A 20,000-nucleotide genomic window follows, 5' to 3' on the forward strand; every position below is an offset into this window, starting at 1 on the left:
CTTACATAAGGCAAACCACACACGAGGAGAAGGGTGAAAGCACACTTAAATCCTGCTAAAGTAGGTCATCATGCACAGCAAATGCCCAAGGCAGACTGAGTACTACTAGAAAAGGGGGCTCTGGTTGTCCCCACGCATCACTGCCTCCTAAGCCACAACTTTGCCACATCTGAAAACTGAAAAGATCCATTGCTGAGAAGGCAGGCATGTTCATTCCAAGGTATTCTGTGGTGTTAAGTTGGCTGAGTGTTAATTTTAGAATTACCCCCTCCAACACGAGTAATAGATTTCAGCAGAAAAAGTCGTGATTCTGACTCAACCCGGCTGATGGGACTTTTTAAGGGTAATTTCCACTTCAGCCTCCTGACAAGAAAATGCAGGGAAGACCCAACCCAGAAACAAAAGCTCCTTTTGGAAAATCACACTCCACTGAAGATTCTACTGCTTGCTCCAAAATATGTGTACAACCTTGGCAAAAACACGATAAGAGTCATACATGCTGGCTTTCTCCCAGAGTGAAGAATTTGCCTATCCCCTCATTGCTATGTGAACAAAAGCAAGTTCATGTATTTTAAAAATGCCTACAAAAGCAATCAAAGTAGCTAAAAATCCACCTACACATGGATGCATATTTATTTTTAAGGTAACTAGATAAGGCCAACTAGTCTATGGAAGCAAAGTATTACACAAAATACTTTATTGGAAAGTAAGTTACTTGGCAAAATGTTTTATTTTGTTTGCTTGTTCATTTTTTGTTTATGTAGCGTTGGGGAATCAAATCCAGGGCCTTGAACATATTAGGCAAGTGCTCTACCACTGAGCTACATCCCCAGCCCTTAAGAAGTCTTTTTTAGCCAGGTGCAGTGGAACAGATCGTAATTCCAGCAACTCAGGAGGCTGAGGCAGAAGGATTTCAAGTTCAAGGCCAGCGTGGGACAACTCAGTGAGACCTTGTCTTAAACTAAGATTTAAAAAAAGAGATGGAGTGGTAGCTTGGAGGCAGAATGCTCCGGAGAACACCTGGTACTACCAAAAAAAATTTTTTTAAATAATTTTAAATGATCGTAGACTGTGGTATTTTCTTCTAAGGAAATAATCTAAAAGGGAAAGAAAATGCCAAGACTCCCCTGTGGCTTTGTTGGTCAAATGGAAACACTGGAAACAATCTCAAAGGAAAATAGAGAGGAGTTGGCTAAGTCAAAGATGATCCACCACCTGCACACAATGCATCCTGTCAACAGAAGGCCTGACAAGAAAATGCAGGGACGACCCAACCCAGAAAGAAAAGCTCCTTTTGGAAAATCACACTCCACACAGCATGAGGAAGACTACAGAGCAATGTGAAGAAGGATTTACAACACACCACCAAAAGGAAAAGAAAGTTGTGAAAGGATCTCTGCTAGTATCACAAGGATCTCAAAATGGATGGATACCAAGGCCCAGAAAGAAAGAGGAAAAAGTGAAAACAGGCAGAAACTATTCTGATAGTATGAGTATAGTGATTCCTCACCCAACATCCTTTTCTTCTTTGTTGTTTTAAAAATATCAGGGGAAAAGGGCAAGACACAAGGGGAGCTGTGAGACATTAAAAGTTTTTCTAAACAACACCTGATGCCTGAAATCTGATAATGGCCTAATAATGTTCAATCAAGAACAGAGCAGCAGTTTCAGAGCCCTTAATATGTGATGAGATGAATCCGTACACAGGGGACACAGTGAAAGATATCAACTAGAGTAATTCTGTTTCATTTTATTAGGAGGCTGGAAAAGGAAGGAATATCCATTAAATTACATAAAATATTAAGGATTCTGCCTTAAAAGAAGTGACTGTCAAGGCATGAACCCCTGGAGAACACATTCCCCAACTGGGGGCAATAATCTTCTCAGGGATAGCTATAGCTTTCCAGCAAGAAGGTGCCAGTTTCAGGGCTGGAGCTGTGGCTCAGTGGTAGAGCACTATTGCCTAGCACGTGCGAGGCACTGGGTTCAATCCTCAGCACCACATAAAAAATAAATAAATAAAATAAAAATATTGTTTCCAACTATAAAAACTAAAAAATACTTAAAAAAAAAAAAAAAAGGTGCCAGTTCCTCAAGGAAAGCCAGAAATCCAAATTTATTGTGAAATTTCCTCCCTTTTAAGCACTGACAACTAATTCGAGTTTTAAAAGAATACTGTGAGGGCAAACAAAAAACAACTGTAGGCTGGATATAATCTGTTGGCTAAAAATACTCTAAATACCCTAAACCAGGGGATGTATTGCTCTTTGTAGTCAAGAAGATTCCATCTAAGGATATGTGAGTGTACATAAATAAGCACAATGGGGTGAGCCAGGAAGAAGGCTGACCAACTTCCATCCCATTTGGGAAGGCAGCTAACATTTGCATGATGAGCTCTATTCAGTCCCATGAGCTTACTCATTGACTCAACTTTGCAGAGGGGTCATTTGAGGTTGGTGAAATATGGTCCCTGTACAATGAGAATGATCAACTCCTTTTTACCTTTCTCAGGCCAGCAGCTCAGACAGACTAGAATAGCTTTCCAGGCATCTACTCAGGACTGTTTTGGATACAGAGGGTGAGACTCTATGCTATGTTGGAAATGTCAGTCCTATCTGTTGGCTATCTCACTGCCATGTTGTAGTTTTGGACAAACTTAACACATCCAAGCCAATAAAATATTTTGTAACACAGGTTACTTCTGTGATGATTCAGAAGCTTTTCATGCCACAATCCACCTTTGACCCACCTGTGCAGAAGTAGTTACATTACCTGGCCACAAAGCTGGCAGTCTTGTCAACGATATTCCTGACCTCTGGGGGAGGGTAAATAATCCCAACCACTGGCTTGGAAGGGGTGGAATCTTCCTTTGAAGATGTTTCTTCTTCAGTTGGCTGTGAAAATAGAAATTAAAGTCTTGAAGTCCCAGGTCTGGGGAAGAATTTCCCTCATCCCAACTCATTATACCCTTCCAGGATATTGCTTACAGCACAAACTTTGCCCTGCAGACTTCCTTAGAACCCTCTGCTTCAGAAAAGCAGTTCTCTTACCTGCATGGTGTTTACACAGGTTTCTCCTGGGAACCAAGGAAAAGGGGAGCGCTTCCTTGGCTCCCCTCCAGGTCTCAGTGAGACCTGCATTTTAACCAAATGCTCAAGTGATTCAGATGCAGCAGCTCTGGCTACTTCTGAGAAGATGACCAGAACCCAGAAAATCATGTTTGTAACCCTGCACCCAGCACTGTGCCTGGCACAGAACATTTAATTTGCAGACCAGTCGTATTGATTGCTGAATAAAGAAACAGGAAGGCTGGGGTGTAGCTCATGGTAGAATATATGCTAAGCATGTATAAAGCCTTGGTTTAATTCCTAGGACCCAACACCCAGCACCCACATGGGTAATTCCTTGCTGGCAGCTTCGTTCTGCTTTGAATTCCCTTTCTCTCTGTATCTATTCCATAGCTTTAATCACCATTCAATGCACCGATGTTTTGTGAAGCACCCCTGGAATAGCCCTGTAAGTTATCATGTTCTTTACCCAATAGCTTCTTTCCCTTAGTAATAAACAAAGGGTCAAGTCCTTCACCTTAGAAAAATAAAATCTATGCCCTGCCTTCAAGTTCTGTTCCACTGCTGCCTTCTCCCTCCCTTTCTTACTGTAGCTTAACATCCTGAGTTTCCACTACCTTACCTCCCATTTGATCCACATTCATTCTAAGTGCTCTTGCCAAGGTAAAAAACAACTGCCAACAATCAACTACAACCATTATCTGGACAACACCAGTGACTATCCCTTCACAAAACTGTTTAACCAAAGCCTCATTCTATCTTTCCTTCTTGCTCATGATTCCTTCCTGTTTCCTATCCTATAATGCTAGAGACCCCTAAAATTTTGCTTTTGGTTCTCTTTACTGTATTCACATTAGTGAGGCAATCCTAACCATGTCCCCCACTTCCTCTGTTTGGCTGAACAATCCAGCCAAATCAATCCAGATCACTTTGGAATGCCACAGGGCTTTAGGTGAAGCCTACTCCTTGGCATTTTGCACTTTTCATTTCTAACCTCATAGATGGTCTCCAACTCACACAGGCCAGAAACCCGGGCCTCCACAATGATAATATTTATTTGTAAATATTTTATTTATTTGTAAAAGCCTTAACAAAGTAGGTTGCGGGCGTCTTTTAAAAGCATTTAAACTTATTAACTCTTACAACCCTTATAAGAACCCTATGAAGTAAATACCCTCCCAGTACTGGGGACTGAACCCAAGGCTTTTTAGACAAGTGCTCTAGCACTGAACTACATCATCCCCAGCACTTATGTCAGTCTCTAAGTTTCCCAGGCTGGCCTCAAACTTGGGATCCCCCCTGCCTCAGTTTCCTAAGAGGCTGGGATTAGAGGTGGGCCCCACAATGCCTAGCTCCTCGGTATCTCTGATCCCCCTAGCAATTCCCCTCATTACTGCCTGACCACCTGAATCTCAAACAGAACTATTACTACCTAGAAATTCTTCCATTTTTCCCATTTTCTAAAAGGACAAGGTCAAATCCTAAGAATCATATCTCTAGCTACCATGTTCCCCACCCTGCACTTCAGCCACACTTACTCACTTACCCTTGATCAGGGAGAGGCACTATCTGATTCTTATCTTGCTGCTTTTGAACTTACTACCTGGTATTACCTTATTTTCCCCTAATGCCTAGGAAAAAGACAAGAACACATAAATACTAGTGGAAAGGACATGGGTCTTTTCTGTCATGTTGCTTGGAGTATTCTGAATCCAAAGCAGTGATCAGCATACAGTGTGAGCTCAGTAAATGTTCACCGAATGATTACAGTATGCCATTTTCCTTCCCTAATCATCCTCCTGGTGAACTCCTATTAATTCTTCTAAAAATAATTTACCTCTCTTTACTGTGCACTTCAACTATGGTCATCTCTCCTCTACCCCAGCAAGAACTTTTGATTTAACGGCTCCTTTGTATCCAGTACTTCTAGTATTGTGATACCACACCATATAGCAATTATTCATGCATCTGTTTCACCAATAGCCGACTGAGCACTTTAGGGGTGAGTGAGCACTTCATCATTTATATTAATCAAGGCAATAAACATTTGGTGGGTATTCTAGTCTGTTCGTCTTCCCTAAAGCTGGGGTTGTGCCTCATTCATTTTGGTAATGTTGAATCCCAGCATAGTAAGTGCAGAGTAGATGCTAAGAATTAACATCCAAAAAGGTACCACGAAGGAAGGGAAATTAGGAATTACAAGACAAAAGCCTAGTGGATGGGCTGAATCAGTGCTTCTCACACTTTAATTAATCACTGTGATCTTGTTTAAAATGTCTACTTAAAAAGTCTGGGTTAGTAACTGCATTTCTAATAAGCTCTAGGTGATGCCGGTGCTCACGCTGGTCTGCGGACTACTTTGAGAACTAGAGTTCTAGAGGGAAGGCCGCGCAGCGCGGAAAGCGCGTTGCCTCCTGGGACTTGTAGTCCTTCCAAGTCCTCCAAAGGGGCCGCTTCTTTCTGCGGGAGTGAGGAGGGTTGGAGGGGAGGGCCCAGGCCTAGGCTCCGGCTCGGACTGCGGTTGAGGTGGGGGACGCGGTACCTGTTTGGGTTCGGTGGCCACGGGCGGCGGCGGGGGCACCGCCTGCACGGGTCCGGCCGGCATGACTGCGACGCTCAGGGCTGCCAGTCCGCCTCGGTATCGATGACTGGTACTGCGTCAAGACAGACTCGCGCACCCACCGTACGACGAGCTCGCAAGATGGCGGCGGCTAAGCGGGTCGTCGTCGCGGAGGCGCGACTGGCGTACTTCCGGTCCCTCCCCTTGTTATGACGAGCTTCCTTCTTCTCAGGGTGGGTACGGCCGCATGCGGCGCCGTTGCCATAACAACACTCTTGACGCTAGGCTAGAGTTTTCAAAGGATCTTCAGAGCTGCAGGCGCCCTGGGTGTAATTCCATGAGCCAGCCAGACGCAGAAGCTAAGGCCAGGACTTAAAAGACAGGTGAGATGCTCCACATTACTTTCGGGACAGCCGCCGGTCTAACCTCGCGGCCGTGGTTGTTGCTTTATTCCACAGGCCAGTTCCGTGTTCCCATGGACCCCGCCTTACAAGGTTCCCGCTCGCTCCCTCAGATTTGGCATCTCCTGGTGGAGAGCCCGGGCCACTTAGGTCCACCGGCTCAAAACTCCACCTTCTTACTCCTTTAGACTCTTTCGCTTCAGGCCCACCTCCTCCAGGGCCCCCTCTCAAATCTAACGTCCTTAACTCCCACCCGTGGGTCTACCTTTTCTAAGTCCCACCCCTGCCTTCCTTAGGCTCCTCTTCAAGCCCCACTGGACCCTCTCAGATCAGGTCAGATTCTGACCCTGACTCCCACAGGTTAGGCCTTGCAGACCCTGTACTCCTTGTTTTGCAGACACGCTTCAATCGCGCAAGCTTCTCTCCCTCTGCCAAGATCTTCTCATCCTTGTCCCCTCTCCTCTCAACTCCGGAATGCAGGGAGCTGATTTAGAGCCCTTGCTGGACTTTAATTTTCTCACCTGTGAGATGGGGCAGTGATAGGAAGAGTTTCTCTCCCAAGACTCTTCCCCTGTGTGCACACTTTACCTTATTAATGTCATTGTTATTTTTAATGTAGAACGGTAATGATAGCTAGAACCCATCTCAATGGCACGTGCTTGTAGTCCCAGCTACCCCAGAAGCTGAGATAGGAGGATCACTTGAGCCAAGGAGTTGAAAACCAGCAAAAGAGCAAGACCCTGTAGTAAGTAAATGAATAGAAAGCAAGCAAGCTAGGATTTATTAAGTATTTACTGCAAACCAGACCCAGTGTTAAACACTACGTGGGTTAAATCACTTGCTCCTTATAGTATCCTATTTATAGATAAAGACCATGAAGTTCAGAGTTGATAGGTGGAAGTCTAAACTCAGGCCCATCTTCTCTACCAGTGCAGATGGTTATTCTTTTGTCTTTATTCAAGGCTGGGATCTCTTTGGTGTCCCCAGAGATCCAGGCAATTAGCAGTTTCAGGTTAGAGGATGACAACTCCCATGTAGGTGGTTTTAGAGTTTCTATAGTGTTTTCATGGTGGTGACTTTGAATTTCAGTGAGTACACTGGTTGGAGGTAGGCATAATCTTTACCGGTAGTATAAGGGGCTAGTTCTGAGAAAGAGGAGGGGCCTGAATGTTGAACAGGAGTGAACAAAAGGCTCTTGCCTTTCTCTGGGAGTCAGAAGTCCACCCTGTGAACTAAGTGCTTCTCAAACCACACATCTGCATAACCTCAGCTTTCAAAAGAAATGATTAAAGATAACCTTGGATATTCATATTCATTCATATCCCCCCCCCTCTCTCCTGCTGGGGTTAATCCGGGGCTTTGTGCATGCAATGCAAGCACTCCACCACTGAGCTATATCAGCCCAGCCCAACTTTGGATATTCTTAATGCTTTAGCTTTTGCTGCTACTTATCTGAACCAGAATCTAATGGGAGTTGGTATCCAAGATGACCTGAGATGGCTACTGTAGTAATTTGATGGTGAACAGACCTGTGTTTCTTGGTACCTTCACCAGAAAGCTTATGAGTTCTAGGACCTTTACCCCTGAATTTGCTTCCTCCTGAGTTGGGGCTTTTTGCTTTCTTTATCTCCTTCATGCTCATTCCAGGAAGGAAACCCAAATGGTGCAGTCTGTTTTTCCCCTCTGTTTTCACTTCACTCCTTAGGGACATAAAATCTCTTAGGCAGCATTATCTCCCAAGAGGCAGTTGCCAAAGCAACACATGTATGCATCTTCCTAGCCTGTGAGTGAATCTGACACACCCAAGTTTACCCTCAGAGACCTTCAGACATAATTGTTTCCTGGAGGACAGGTATCTGTATGTCCTGCTCTGTTTCTTGTCTCCCCCCCTGACCCCATACTGAGGATTGAACCTAGGGGTGCTTTACCATTAAGATAACCCTGGTTCATTTTTTATTTTGAGACAGGGTCTCACTAAGTTGCCCAGGCTGGCCTCACACTTGCAATCCTCCTGCCTTAGCCTCCTAAGTTGCTGGAATTACAGGTATGCACCACTGTCCCTAGTCTTGATACAGGACATAGCAGTATGGATACTTAGTCCCTGTTTGCTGAATGAATGCAGCATCTGATCCTCTACATCTGCATTGTACAAAACTGTAATTACCAGCCCATATGGCTTTTAAGCATGGAATACTGTCTGATGCAAATTGAGATGCTCTGTAAATAAAGGTCAAATAGACACTAGGTAACTTTATTTTTATTTTTTGTTTTTGTACAGGGGATTGAACCCAGGGGTACTTAACCACTGAACCACATCTCCAGCCCTTTTTTATATTTTATTTAGAGACAGGGTCTCACTGAGTTGCTAAGTGCCTTGCTAATCTGCTGAGGTTGGCTTTGAACTCAAGATTCTCCTTCCTCATCCTCCTGAGTTGCTGGGATTACAGGCGTGTGCCACCACGCCCGGCAGGTGACTTTTTTTTATGTGTGTGTACTGGGCATTGAACTCAGGGGTACTCAACCACTGAGCCACATCCCTAGCCCTGTTTTGTATTTTATTTAGAGATAGGGTCTCACTGAGTTGCTTAGCTTCTCGCTGTTGCTGAGGCCAGCTTATTCTCCTGTCTCAGCCTCCAAAGCCACTGGGATTACAGGTGTGTGCCACCATGCCCGGCTGACTTAATTTTTAAAATGTGAAAAAAAGTCTTAATTGTATGTTGAGCTCATGTTGAAATAATGTTTTGAGTATATTCAAGTAAAGAAATGTTGTTAAAATTAATTCGCCACTTTTTTTTACTCTTCTTAATGTGGTATAGGAGAGAAAAGGTAATATCTTTTCCTTACCCATCACAAGGGTTTTAGCTGAGGACCCTATAACAAAGACAAATTAGCAATAGAAGAGCATACCAATTTATTTAATAAAAGTTTTCCATGACATGCAAGGCTTTAGAAGTGAAGACCCAAAGACACCAAGACATCTGTGTATTTTCATTCACAATCATCCTGATATCACAGTATGATAGGACAAAAAGGGAGGCACTTAGCAAGGACTATTTGTTCATATTTTTCTTGTCATTCCTGTGTGACATTCTTTCCCAATCTGCTATATAGGAGAGGACAACTGTCACACCAGGTCTTTAGGAGAGAAGGGAAGGAGGAGGTCATTGAATGACCTCTCTAGGTTGTATGGCCCATTTTAGGGAAGAAAGATGAAGGGAAGGTGAGAAGGCTTTCCTGCTTCTGCTTCTCAGTTTCCAAGATGCCATATTTTGAGATAGGGTTCCTGTACCCCATAAGTGGCAAGTACAAAATCTAAACCTCATATGTGCCTTGCATTGTATTTATCTTTAGACACTGCTGCTATTGAAAGAGCATGGCCTAACTAAAGAGCAGAGATGTTAGATTCAGAATCCCAGCTCCCTAGGAGACCTTAGGCTAGCCTCTTAGCTTCCCAGAGCCTAGGTTTCCTTTTCTATGTAAAGGAGGGAAATTCAGTGAGGTAATGCACAGTAGGCTCTTTAATCAAAGCTAGTACTATTGAAGCACACACATTGTGTTTAGGCTGAAAGCATGCATCCCACTCACCCTTTCACCCCATTTCTCCAGCGCCTTCTTCCTAGATAGCTTCCAACCCACCCCAGGAACCCCTGCCTGACTATGCACTCACTCTTGCCTTCATCCATTCCCAGGTACTGAAGGGCAGCTTGAGGCCAGTCTTGCAGCAAATACAGGAAACCAGGCAACTGAATAAGACCCAGAGTATAAGAACCAGACTCAGTGGGTCACTCCAGAACTATAGGCAGACACATGTGAGAGGTGAGGGCAGAGTCCAGTTCTCTTGAAAGACTGAGTTCCCTTCAGCTGTGGAGTATCATCCTCAGGTACCTGAGCTTCCCAGCACCTGTGAACGAACTGGTCCTCAGGCCTCAGCCCAACTGGTCAGGTCATACTCAAAGGACAAGATCTACACACAGGGAGACAGACAACTGTTACATACAGATATTTAATGATTCCATTCTGGTGATGGCATATGCTTGGAAGAAAAAGACAGGGTGCTAAAAACAATGTATAACAGAGGACCTCACTCAGCCTGGAGTTCTGGAGGGCTTTCCTGAGGAGGGGACATAGGGGTAGAAATCTGAGGGAAGTATCTTATCTAGAGGAAGTATGAGATATGGGCACATTCTGGGTGATGAGACCAGGAGGTGTTCCAGTCCTCAGTGCTAGATGTTGTGACTTGCTTGAGGCCATGAAGCCAGGAAGAGCAAGGTTGGTTAGAATAGGTCTCCATACAAGTTTCCTGGTTTTCATCTCTTACACTTCAGACCTTATTTTTCCCCAAAGTCAGTGCATTTTAAATTTCTTATGTGATTTTTTTTTCTTTATTCAGTACTCAATTATTCATTTGCCAGTAAACATCTACAATGGGCAAGGCAAGGCCCCAGTTGACCATGCTGAAGATACCACAATGACTATTGACACAGAGAGGAGGCTATTACAGCAGTGAGGGATCAGGGCTGATTTGGGATTATCTAACCCAGCCTGGAGGATACTTTGGGTAGCCTTCCTGGAGGAGGTGATACCCAGGGACCCTCAGGGATGAAAGGCGTTAGCTAGGTGACAAGAATCCGATGGAGAAACATGATTCAGACTGGGACAGATGAGCAAGGATTCAGAAATGAGTGTGCAGGGCACATGACTGCTGCTCACAGCTGATGGTGGAAGGAGTGGAATATGGCAGGGTAGACTATGAGGTAAGGAATGCGGCCATTCTATGGCCCTTGGGAGAAAATGGCCTTCTCCCAAGGACCATAGAGCCATAGGGAGTCCTGAGGGGTTCTTGGCCAGCTGATGTGGTCAGATAGAGTTTGGTGCAGATCTCTTAAGCCAAAGTTGATCAAATTACAGCAGCAGATCAAACTGTAGGACTGCCAGAAGCTGCTGCATTAGTCTAGGCAGGAGATGGCAGTGGTCTGGTATATCCCAGCACTCCCTGTCATGGTGTAGCTATAACTCTTTAAATTGTCCATACCCCTGTTTGAGAGTTTGTCCTAGGAGGGAAGGGTGATAAACACATTCCTGTTCACAACTGTATACACCCAACATTTGGGCCCAGCACTTGCAGGCTTTCAGGAAGTACTTGAGAAATAATGGGATAGGTATGGTGGGTACAGGGTTGGGTGGATGAGAGGGAGGCTGGCCAGGACACCCATAACCAGGTCCTGAAAAGTCTGTTACTCGGGGATCGGGAACAGACTTCTCCCCAAGGTCAGGGGCAGAATTTTGGATGAGAAGCAACCAGGTAGATTAGGGTTTTCCAAAGATTCCTTCAGCAGCAATAACCTAACTTTGACTAACAGGATTTCTCTCTGCCCACCTCAGGAGCTGTGGGGATGGCACATCTGCTGGGCAGCCAGTCCTGCATGGACAGCCTGCGCAAGGACCTCACTGATCTGCAGGGTGCTATTGTGGATGTGTTCTCACGTGCTGGGCCTGTGCGCTTCCCCTCCTGGAAGTTCCCTGACCGTGTGGCCTGTGACCTCGACATGGTGGCCCTGCTGGAACACTATGATCATGTGCCAGATGATCCCGAATTCACGCAGCTGTCCCATGCAGTGCTGCTAGAGCTGGTCATTGACAGGTGAGGGCCTTGGAGAATCTGGACATCCCTGGATGCTAGCATCTGCCCCTTATACCAGTTGCAGCTGTAGGAACCCCTTCTAGAGGTGGTGAGGACATGGGTAAAAGTAATCACCATTGACTGAGTACCTGTCAGGGGCTATATCAGCTCAGGACCCTTGAAATGACCTCACCTTTTATTGTGTTCAGTGCTATGCTGTCCTATTGCCTCCATTGTCAGGGAGTTGCCACCTACCCCTTTCAGTCCTTAGTTCACCACAGTTCTAACCACTGTCTCAGGGTTTCTGTGTCTGGGACTCCTTAGCTATCGCTCAGAGTTTCCATCCCAGGCTCTTTTTCCTGATGTCTTGTGGGCTGTATTGTTCCCTCTGCACATCACAAGGCCAGACATGGGATGTTTTTCCATTTCCTGGTCCTGCTGGGAAAAGGCTAGTGGATTCCCTATAGCCCCCACCACTTCTACACTGTCATTAAAGTTAGCATGACTGGTCTGGGGATGTAGCTCAGTGATAGAGCCTATTGGCCTAGCATGTGTGAGGCCCTGGGTTCCATCCCCAGCACACACACATACAAAATAACAACAATTAAAAAAAAATTAATGTGGTCATTAGCCTTCTACTTCCTGGAAATTGCAACCTAGGCTCTTGGTACTCAAAAGTCTTTTATGACAGTAAAGCCATGGGGGCCTGACAGGCAGCAGGTATGTTGCAGCATGACTCACCGGGAAACAGAGAAGGCAGGATTACTACTCTGAGACCTGGTGGAGCTGTAGGTAAGAAAGCACCATTTGTAACCTATAAGAAGCCAGATAAATGAGAGTCTAGAACACACCTTCCTTCTTCTGTGACTGTGCATTACACATTATCCCCCTATTCAGAGTGCTCTACCCATTCCCTGCTGGTCTGCCCCTCTCATCTATCAAAGCTCTGTTTACCCATTCCTTCTCTGTGAAATTGTTACTGAAATGCCCCCCTACCCACTTCAGGCCAAATTAACTGGAGCTTCCTTTGGGCTCCTGTGTATATAAAAGTAACTCCTGCCAGAGACCACTGGACCTCAGACTCAGACTTGCCTGGGAACCCTGACCTCTAGCCCCCAGTGTGGCATTTAGAGGTACTCAGGTCATTTCAAGGATTGGAATCAGAGCTAAGGATGAAGACAGCACAGAGTCTTCCACCATTAGGGTCTGTCTGAGTACAGATTGCTGTGCCAAGGCCATGTTCTACCCTCTTTCCAGATGTGTCCCCATTCCCCATTGCTGCTTGGCACAATGCCAGGCACCACTATCCCCAAGATACAGATGGGGCAAGGCCAGGAAGCAGTTGGCATCTCCTCCCCAGACCCCAGGGGTTTGGGATACCCTTGCTGCATCTGAAATAAGAAAAGGTCTCTTATCTTCCTGCATATGCTGTGAATACAATACCTTTTAAATAACTCCATATTCATGCAAATGTAAACTTATCTTTCCAACACCCCTTTTTTCTTTAATTAATGCCTGCCTCTAATTTTGAACTTGGAAATTAGCACAGAGACCTCATCCCAAGTCTCCCTTGTCACAAAAGTAGGTCAGCCTGTGGGAGAAGCCCCTGACTATACTCAGGAGGCTGCACTGTGCATCTTTCCTGCCCTGCTCACCCTGTGGCTGTGGAGGGCCCTTGACTTCTTGGGGTCTCAGCTGTGTCATCCCTAAAGGTTCTAGGGCACTTGATATAAGGCAGTTGCTCACCCAGAACTTCCAGGCACTCAGAATATACCTTATATGTAGCCAGGCTGGCCTCCCTGAGTTCCCTGATCAAGTTGGGGGAACAGCCAGGCAGAAGGGCTGCCACCAAGAGGCTCCTAAGAGGCCCCTGAGCTGAGCTAGGGGCCAGGGAGGGCTTCTTGGAGACAGTGGCCACTGAGTTGTCACTGAAGCTGACCCAGCAGCAGATTCAGAGGCTCTCCAAGTTCCTGATGCCTGGGCCGCTTTCCCAGCATCTGAAGCTACCAGTTATGTGGTGTGAGTGCACACTAGCCCATCTTGATCCTGGCCCACCATGGCATCTCTGCCTACAGGCTCCTGCTGCTACTTCAGAGCTGCGCCAGCTACCTGGAGAACCTTGGCTCAGGTCAGACAATGCCCCCTGCCCAGGCTGCAGGGCCCTGCATGTCCGTGGGGCTCACAGTGCGACGCTTCTGGAATAGCCTGCTAAGGCTGGGCATGCTCTACCAGCAGGTGGCTGGCCAGGTGAATGGGCCCCAGCCCCCAATGGTGATGCCCCTTACACCCTGCCTCAACTTCAGCTTCCTAGTGTGCCACTGTGTGCACTGCATCCTTCATTGACTCCCTACTGCTCACAGGGAGCAGGGTAAACTCTGCAGCCTCCCAGTCAAGGCCCACATGGCACAGCAGTTAAGAATGTAGGCTTTGGTCATATCTGTGCTTCCTGGCTCTGCCATTTACGCCATGGGACTTTAGGAAAATCCTACCTATTCAGACTTGTTCATCTGTACAGTAGAGCTAAGATGAGGCCCCACGTGGTATAGGTTATCCCATAGTCCTCCAAACCATCCGGTAGGGAAGGACATCTGTCACCATGAGGAGGAAGAAATTAAATGAATGGTGATAGTGACATGACAGCAAGCAAGGGCCCAGTAATTGGCTGCGGTTCCTGTCACTGTTACCCTCCCAATACCACGTATATCATCACATCAAATATGGGGTGAGGGTGGGGGCGGAAGAAAGGAAGCCTGGGCTTAGTAAGCTGAGTCACAGGAAAAGTCACATTTTCTCTTATTCCTGTTTTGTCAGATATCATTTGAGAGTCTGAGCATTGGGGCAAGGCTGTTACAGAACATCCCCAGGGAACTGGTCACTTCCCAGGCCCATTTCTCTCTCACCTGCTTTCCCTTTCTTTTCATAACCCCAGAAAAGGGCAAAACAAGGAGAGACTCCCATCTCTAAGCCCACAGCCAAGGGTGAGCCATCCAGGAGCCCTGAATGTATGACTGCCAAGTTCATCAAGCCTCCCTCCCCAACAGCAGGCTTGACCCATACCTACCAAGGGCCACAGAGAATCCCTGTCAGAGTCTCCTTGAGGTATCCAGCTGGGACATCCAAGAACACCAAAAGCGTCCAGTCCCAGACCATCGAGACAGCGCTGGTACCCTGTGATGCATGTACCCGTGTCCAGGGAAGCCTTTGGGAAGTGGGCAAAGTGGTCATCAGCCTGTGTCAGAGCCAGAACTTGCCCTCATCCTTGGGTCAGTTCCAGCAGCTGGTACAGGACAGCATGGGGCTCAGGCCACTACCAGCTGCCACCATGGGCCACTGGGCAACAGAGCAGAGCAAAGACCTGGCACGCCTCAGTAAGCATGTGAGCACTCTCACTCAGCTTGTTGGGCCCCTTAGGGCCCAACTAGAGGAGGCTGAGGGACAGAAGGATGGACTGAGGAAGCAGGTGGGCAAGCTGGAGCATGCCCTGAAGCAGGAGCAGGGTGAGCGGCAGCGGCGGGCAGAAGAGGCTGAGCAGCACATGGCCCAGCAGGAGTGTGACAGGCAGCATTTACTCGCAGGTCTGTATCCCAAAGGCTGGATATTCAGTGCCCATGGGCTCTGCTAAAGTCTTGCCATGGGCACTTTCTGAGGTAGACCCTGACATAGCTTGCGTGGAAGGAACCTGGCCTGGGGAGTAGGCAAGGAGGAGAAGGTAGCAAAGAAGAGCATGTCCATCCAGCTGGTGACACTGTGAGCAGCTAGAGCTCAGTCCCACTGGGGAACACCAGGAGATAATGGATGGCACATGTGCCTCAGAGTAGTCCCATCAGAAGGGGAGGGAGCTAAGATATTAATCCACTTGCTCCTGGAGGTCATTGAGGGTTACTTCTGTATTCCCCTAGTTATTTCCCCCTTAGTGGAGCAGTCTCTCTGGCTTTGACCAAAGAGATACAGCTCCCAGCACTGGAGCTTCTCAGTATCCTCTGATGGTTTGAAGCCTGAGGAACTGGGGCAAGTCCAAGCCTCACCATTACCTCCATGGAAGGCACCAACGCCCAGAGAGGTATAGGCACACTGCAGCCAGCCAGTGAGAAGCAGGTTGGGGGTTCAAGCATCTCCCCAGGGCTTCTTTGGCAACCTTTGGTGGCCTCTTCCACACTGCTCTGCAGCATGCATTGGGTATGAGGGCTGCTGGCTAGTCCCAAAAGACCCTTTGAAGGACCTCTCTCTCTGCTACTCTAGAAACATGTGACCTAAAAACAAAGGTGGCCACCCTAGAGGAGGAGCTGAAGCAGCGACAGGAGTCTATGCAGGCAATGGGTAAGAAACCCCATTGCATGTTACCATGCCATATCTCAATCCAGTAGTGACTGTACAAGCATCCTCCATCTCTGTTCCCTGAGCTTCTGGGGCAAAGGGAGGGTGTACCTGACCATCCACACTGTTGGGCGATGACCTGAGTTGGAGTACTACCTTCTACCCAGAAAGTATCTTCTGTTTTCTAGACCCACCTCATTGGGGTCCAGAGCTGCATGTTGTGACTGAGAACACAAGCCCAGAGACATAATGTGACCTCCCCTTGGGTCCCATCTTGGGTCAGAGGTAGTTCAGGGTCTCCCTCCCAAAGGCTCCAGTGCCCTACCCCTCCCCCCCAACACATGCTTGTTCTCTGGATCCTGCAGAAGCAAAGACCCAGCAGCTGCAGGAGGAAAGTGAGCGCAGGGCAATGGCTGAAAGGCAGGTGCAGCAGCTGGAGGAGCAGGTACAGCTGCTGGCAGGGCGGCTGGACAGTGCTGGCCAGCAGATCCGCTGGGCCAGCACAGAGCTGGACAAGGAGAAGGCCCGTGTCGACAGCATGGTTCGCCATCAGGAGGTAAGGCCCTCAACCAGGCACTGGGCTTCAGGCTTTGCAGTCCTTTTGTTCTTACTCCCTTCCACAATAGTAGGCAATACATACTCCTGTCATTCCCATTCATGCATTGGGAAACTGAGGCTCAGTGAGATTAAGGAAGCTTCCCAGGCTGTACAGCTAAGAGGCAGAGCCAGACTCAGCACACTAACAGTGGTTCTCACTGCTTTACAGTCAGTGCAAGTCATGCAGTAAGGGTTGCGATGGACAGGCTGATATGACACCGGAGGAAAAGAAGAGAAGCCTATTTGCCAGAATTCCTCTTCTAGTAGGGACTGTGTATGACTGAAAAAAAATGTGTGGGAGGGAAGGCTTCCAGGATCAGCCAATTGCCTTACAAGGGTGGAGGGTCTGCAAGCTGGGGACTTGAACTGGATCTGGTTGGGTGTACATGTCTGCTGTCTCCCCTCTGCCCACTTTCCCTCTATGTTGTGCACAGACCCCTGTACACAGACTCATGGCACAAGGGAAGGAACTGGGAGGGTTATAGATACTAGTCCCATGTTGGCCTAGACTGGTGGACCTCACAGCCTCCCTGCCCATCCTTCTCACCTAGTCCCTGCAAGCCAAACAGCGGGCCCTGCTACAGCAGCTGGACATCCTGGACCAGGAGCGTGAGGAGCTACGGGGCAGTCTGGAAGAGGCCGAGGCCCAACGAGCCCAGGTGGAGGAGCAGCTACAGAACCTGCAGAACCAGAGAGAGCAGGGACAGTGCCAGCTCCAGGCCCAGCAGGTGAAAATGGGCAGGGTGAGATGGGGGGAGCTTCCCTTTCATCAGAGGAACCTCTAACCTGTTAAGTGTCTGTGGGCCTGTCCTATGTCTGGAGGTGAGGCAGTGACCCTTGGGGAGTCATCCTGGGACCAGATCTGAACCTCTCCCTGCCCCAGGAGCTACTGCAGAGCCTGCAGCGGGAGAAGCAGGACATGGAGCAGGTGACAACAGATCTGCGACTGACCATCTCAGAACTGCAACGGGAGTTGGCGGAGCTGAGGGAGCGAGAGCGGCTGCTGGTGGCCTTTCCCGACCTACACAAGCCCATGGAGGCCCAGATCCCAAGTAGGGTCCTAGGAATGCTGCCAAAGACATTGTTGGGCCTGAGTGGGACTCACCTTGGCAGGACACTGGGCCTGCAACTCCCCCAGTCCACAATGTACGTGGTAGTGGGGAAGGTGTGACAGCTAGAAGTGCAGCCCTTACAGTCACCATGACAACACATAACATGCTTCATGTGTTGTCCGCCCCTTAGTGTAGAGGGGACATGGAAACCCAGAGGTGAGGTGACTGCCTATGGTTGCTACAGCAGAATCTAGAAATGGATCTAGCTGCCTGTAGTGCATGGTTTTCACCACATCACGTGCCAGTCCTTGCTCAGCTTTTCTGTGTCCCCCTTTCTGGTCTCTCCTCAAACCATACTACAGAGCTGGTTCCAATGACACAGCCCCCCGCTCTCCAAAGTCCTAGACCCCATGCTCAGGAGTGCTATGTACCCACATTGGCACAGGATTAAGTGTCAGGCAAACTGGGGTTCTTTTCTCCTCTCAGCCCCTACAGCCCTCTAAGACTCTGGAGTGAATCCTGTCACAGAGCTCTCAGGAAAATGCATTGTAATTTATCTGATCATTATAAGTCATCATTTCTGAGCATTAAGTGCCAGGCCCTTCTGAGGGCAGGTAGCTCCTTTTTCCAAACCAGGAAACCAGAAATCAAAGTGGGCAGTAACTTTCCCAGGTTTACACAGCTGGAAGCAAGCATGGGAAAGAACATCCAAGCTGAATTCTTGTGACTCATCCAGGGCTGCCTGGATGATTTTTAGGACAAACTCACTGTATTTCTGGCACAACAAAAACAGGTGACCTTGGAAGGGATTCTCTCCTTTTTGTGGTACTGGAGATAAGAGATCCACTCTTTCATTTTTTTGCCAAATCATTGTGAATTCGAACAAGGCCCTAGGAGAATGAAGATGCAATGGATGGGAAGCACAGTGCATTGCCTAGCCCCAAGCCTGTCCTTTTAGGTCCTGTCCCATTCATTGGGCACAAGAGGCAGACCCAATGTGGTGGGGTCCCAGATATCATGTCTCCACAGACTCTGGCAACGTCACAGATGACATGGAGAGGCAGGTGCAGGCCAATGACATCCGCATCCGGGTCCTGCAGGAGGAGAATGGGCGGCTCCAGTCAATGCTGTCCAAAATCCATGAGGTGGCCCAGCAGGGGGCCCTCAAGGTGGGTCTGAGAGGGTGACCCTTTGGGACTCAGAGGAGGCCTCTACCCATTGAGATCTTCAGGTTGCCTGGGAGCCTGCTAAAAGCCATCTTCATTTGGTATTTAAGCAGTGCTTTTGTGAAACTTCACTCAAGGTGTGAGGATGTTAAAATTCCAGTGTCCTCTATCTCCAAATCCCCTTAGAGACTTTAATACCATCAAATGTCAGAGGAACCTTCCCATATATACTGCCTGCCTGAGGGTTTGCTGCTGAGGAAAGCCCTGGACAGCTTCCTAGGTCATACCACTTAGTGGAAGGGACTATGAGTTCAGGCTTTCCCTCCCTATCCCTACTAAGACACCCTCTTTGTACAGTAGGTAGGGTACAGAGCTTGGCCTTCTTTGCAGATGATTCCACAGGATCAGCTCTGGTCCCCTCCCAGCAAGGGAACCCAAGGAGCAGCATCCCGGGCCCAGGCCCAGAGTACATCCCCAGGGTGAGTGAGTCTTTGTCAAATGTAGGACAGATGGAGTGGTATAGACCCCCTTGCTCACAGGGGATTTTGTGATCTTGTCTTCCCTCAGGCCTCTAGGCAGGTGGCACCCTCCTGGCAGCAGGACAAGCAGTGCAGGCAGGACTCTGCCAGGCCAGTCTCGAGCATCCCCATCTCGGCAGCCCTCCACCTGGCCCAACAAATCCTCCCTGGAGGACATGACCCACTCTGCCATCTGTACCCAGAACCCCATCCGGACCTTGGCCAAGCTGAGGAGGAGACTGTCACCAAGCCGGGGCCAGGCGGGTACTGCAAACCAGCCTCAGGAACCACCCTTGTAGGCTGTGGTAGAGGTGGGGATAGAGGACAAGTAGCTGGCAACTCCCAATGAAATAAAGGCCCAGCCATCTAACCAAGATGATCTTGGCCTCACAGAATGGCTAAACTGGACAAAGAGTCCTTCCTTCCCTGCCCAGACTGGAGGCTGAGGCCACACCATGCAGGTCTTCAGCGAGCAGAGACCTGGCACTGTGGGCCATCAGTAGGCAGGAGCTTCCTGACTCCCTCTTGATAGACTTGGGGGAAGGAGAGCACATCACAAAGAGAAGCTTCCAGCACCTGGCCAGGTGAAGAAATCTTACTATTCTCACAGCAAGTACCAAGGGGTAAACCTGGTCTCTGTCTTCTCTTTGTTGCAGAAGTAGTCCAGGTACCTACAAAGAGGAAGATCAAGGTGTGGGGGAAAG

General features: G+C 48.1%; 2 protein-coding genes across 5 annotated transcripts in view; one reads left to right on the forward strand and one right to left on the reverse strand.

Annotated features, from left to right (window-relative positions):
• Positions 1-5,792, reverse strand: part of Sf3a1 (splicing factor 3a subunit 1) — an 18,548-nt gene extending 12,756 nt beyond the window's left edge. Inside the window, exons 1-2 of the mRNA XM_076837570.2 lie at positions 5,611-5,792; positions 2,773-2,894 (exon numbers count right to left, since the gene is read on the reverse strand). Coding sequence (XP_076693685.2) covers positions 2,773-2,894; positions 5,611-5,673 — 185 coding nt within the window. The 5' untranslated portion in view covers positions 5,674-5,792. The remainder of the gene's footprint in view (positions 1-2,772; positions 2,895-5,610) is intronic.
• Positions 5,617-19,646, forward strand: Ccdc157 (coiled-coil domain containing 157). 4 transcript variants are annotated; one of them, XM_076837579.2, is made up of 11 exons: positions 5,617-6,011; positions 11,412-11,670; positions 13,725-13,896; positions 14,579-15,224; positions 15,889-15,966; positions 16,329-16,519; positions 17,112-17,288; positions 17,444-17,612; positions 18,642-18,781; positions 19,169-19,257; positions 19,346-19,646. In XM_076837579.2, exons 2-11 carry the CDS (start codon positions 11,423-11,425, stop codon positions 19,593-19,595), a joined length of 2,160 nt encoding a protein of 719 aa, XP_076693694.2. In that variant the 5' UTR covers positions 5,617-6,011; positions 11,412-11,422; the 3' UTR covers positions 19,596-19,646. The 4 variants fall into 4 exon arrangements, with proteins under 4 accessions (XP_076693694.2, XP_076693703.2, XP_076693711.2 ...); XM_076837588.2 differs by having other exon boundaries at positions 13,725-13,884; XM_076837582.2 differs by lacking the exon at positions 5,617-6,011 and adding an exon at positions 8,430-8,499.
• Positions 19,647-20,000: the final 354 nt, after the last annotated feature.

Source organism: Callospermophilus lateralis, chromosome 1 (assembly GCF_048772815.1).
Source record: "Callospermophilus lateralis isolate mCalLat2 chromosome 1, mCalLat2.hap1, whole genome shotgun sequence".
NCBI lineage: Eukaryota > Metazoa > Chordata > Mammalia > Rodentia > Sciuridae > Callospermophilus > Callospermophilus lateralis.

What these genes read in the sequence shown, in the direction of transcription:
- Ccdc157 (XM_076837579.2), top strand. Translation starts at nt 11,423, where the DNA reads ATGGCACATCTGCTGGGCAGCCAGTCCTGCATGGACAGCCTGCGCAAG. An exon ending in ACCAGCAGGTGGCTGGCCAG is followed by an intron (nt 13,897 to 14,578) that starts GTGAATGGGCCC and finishes TCATAACCCCAG; the next exon opens with AAAAGGGCAAAACAAGGAGA. An exon ending in GCATGGTTCGCCATCAGGAG is followed by an intron (nt 16,520 to 17,111) that starts GTAAGGCCCTCA and finishes CTTCTCACCTAG; the next exon opens with TCCCTGCAAGCCAAACAGCG.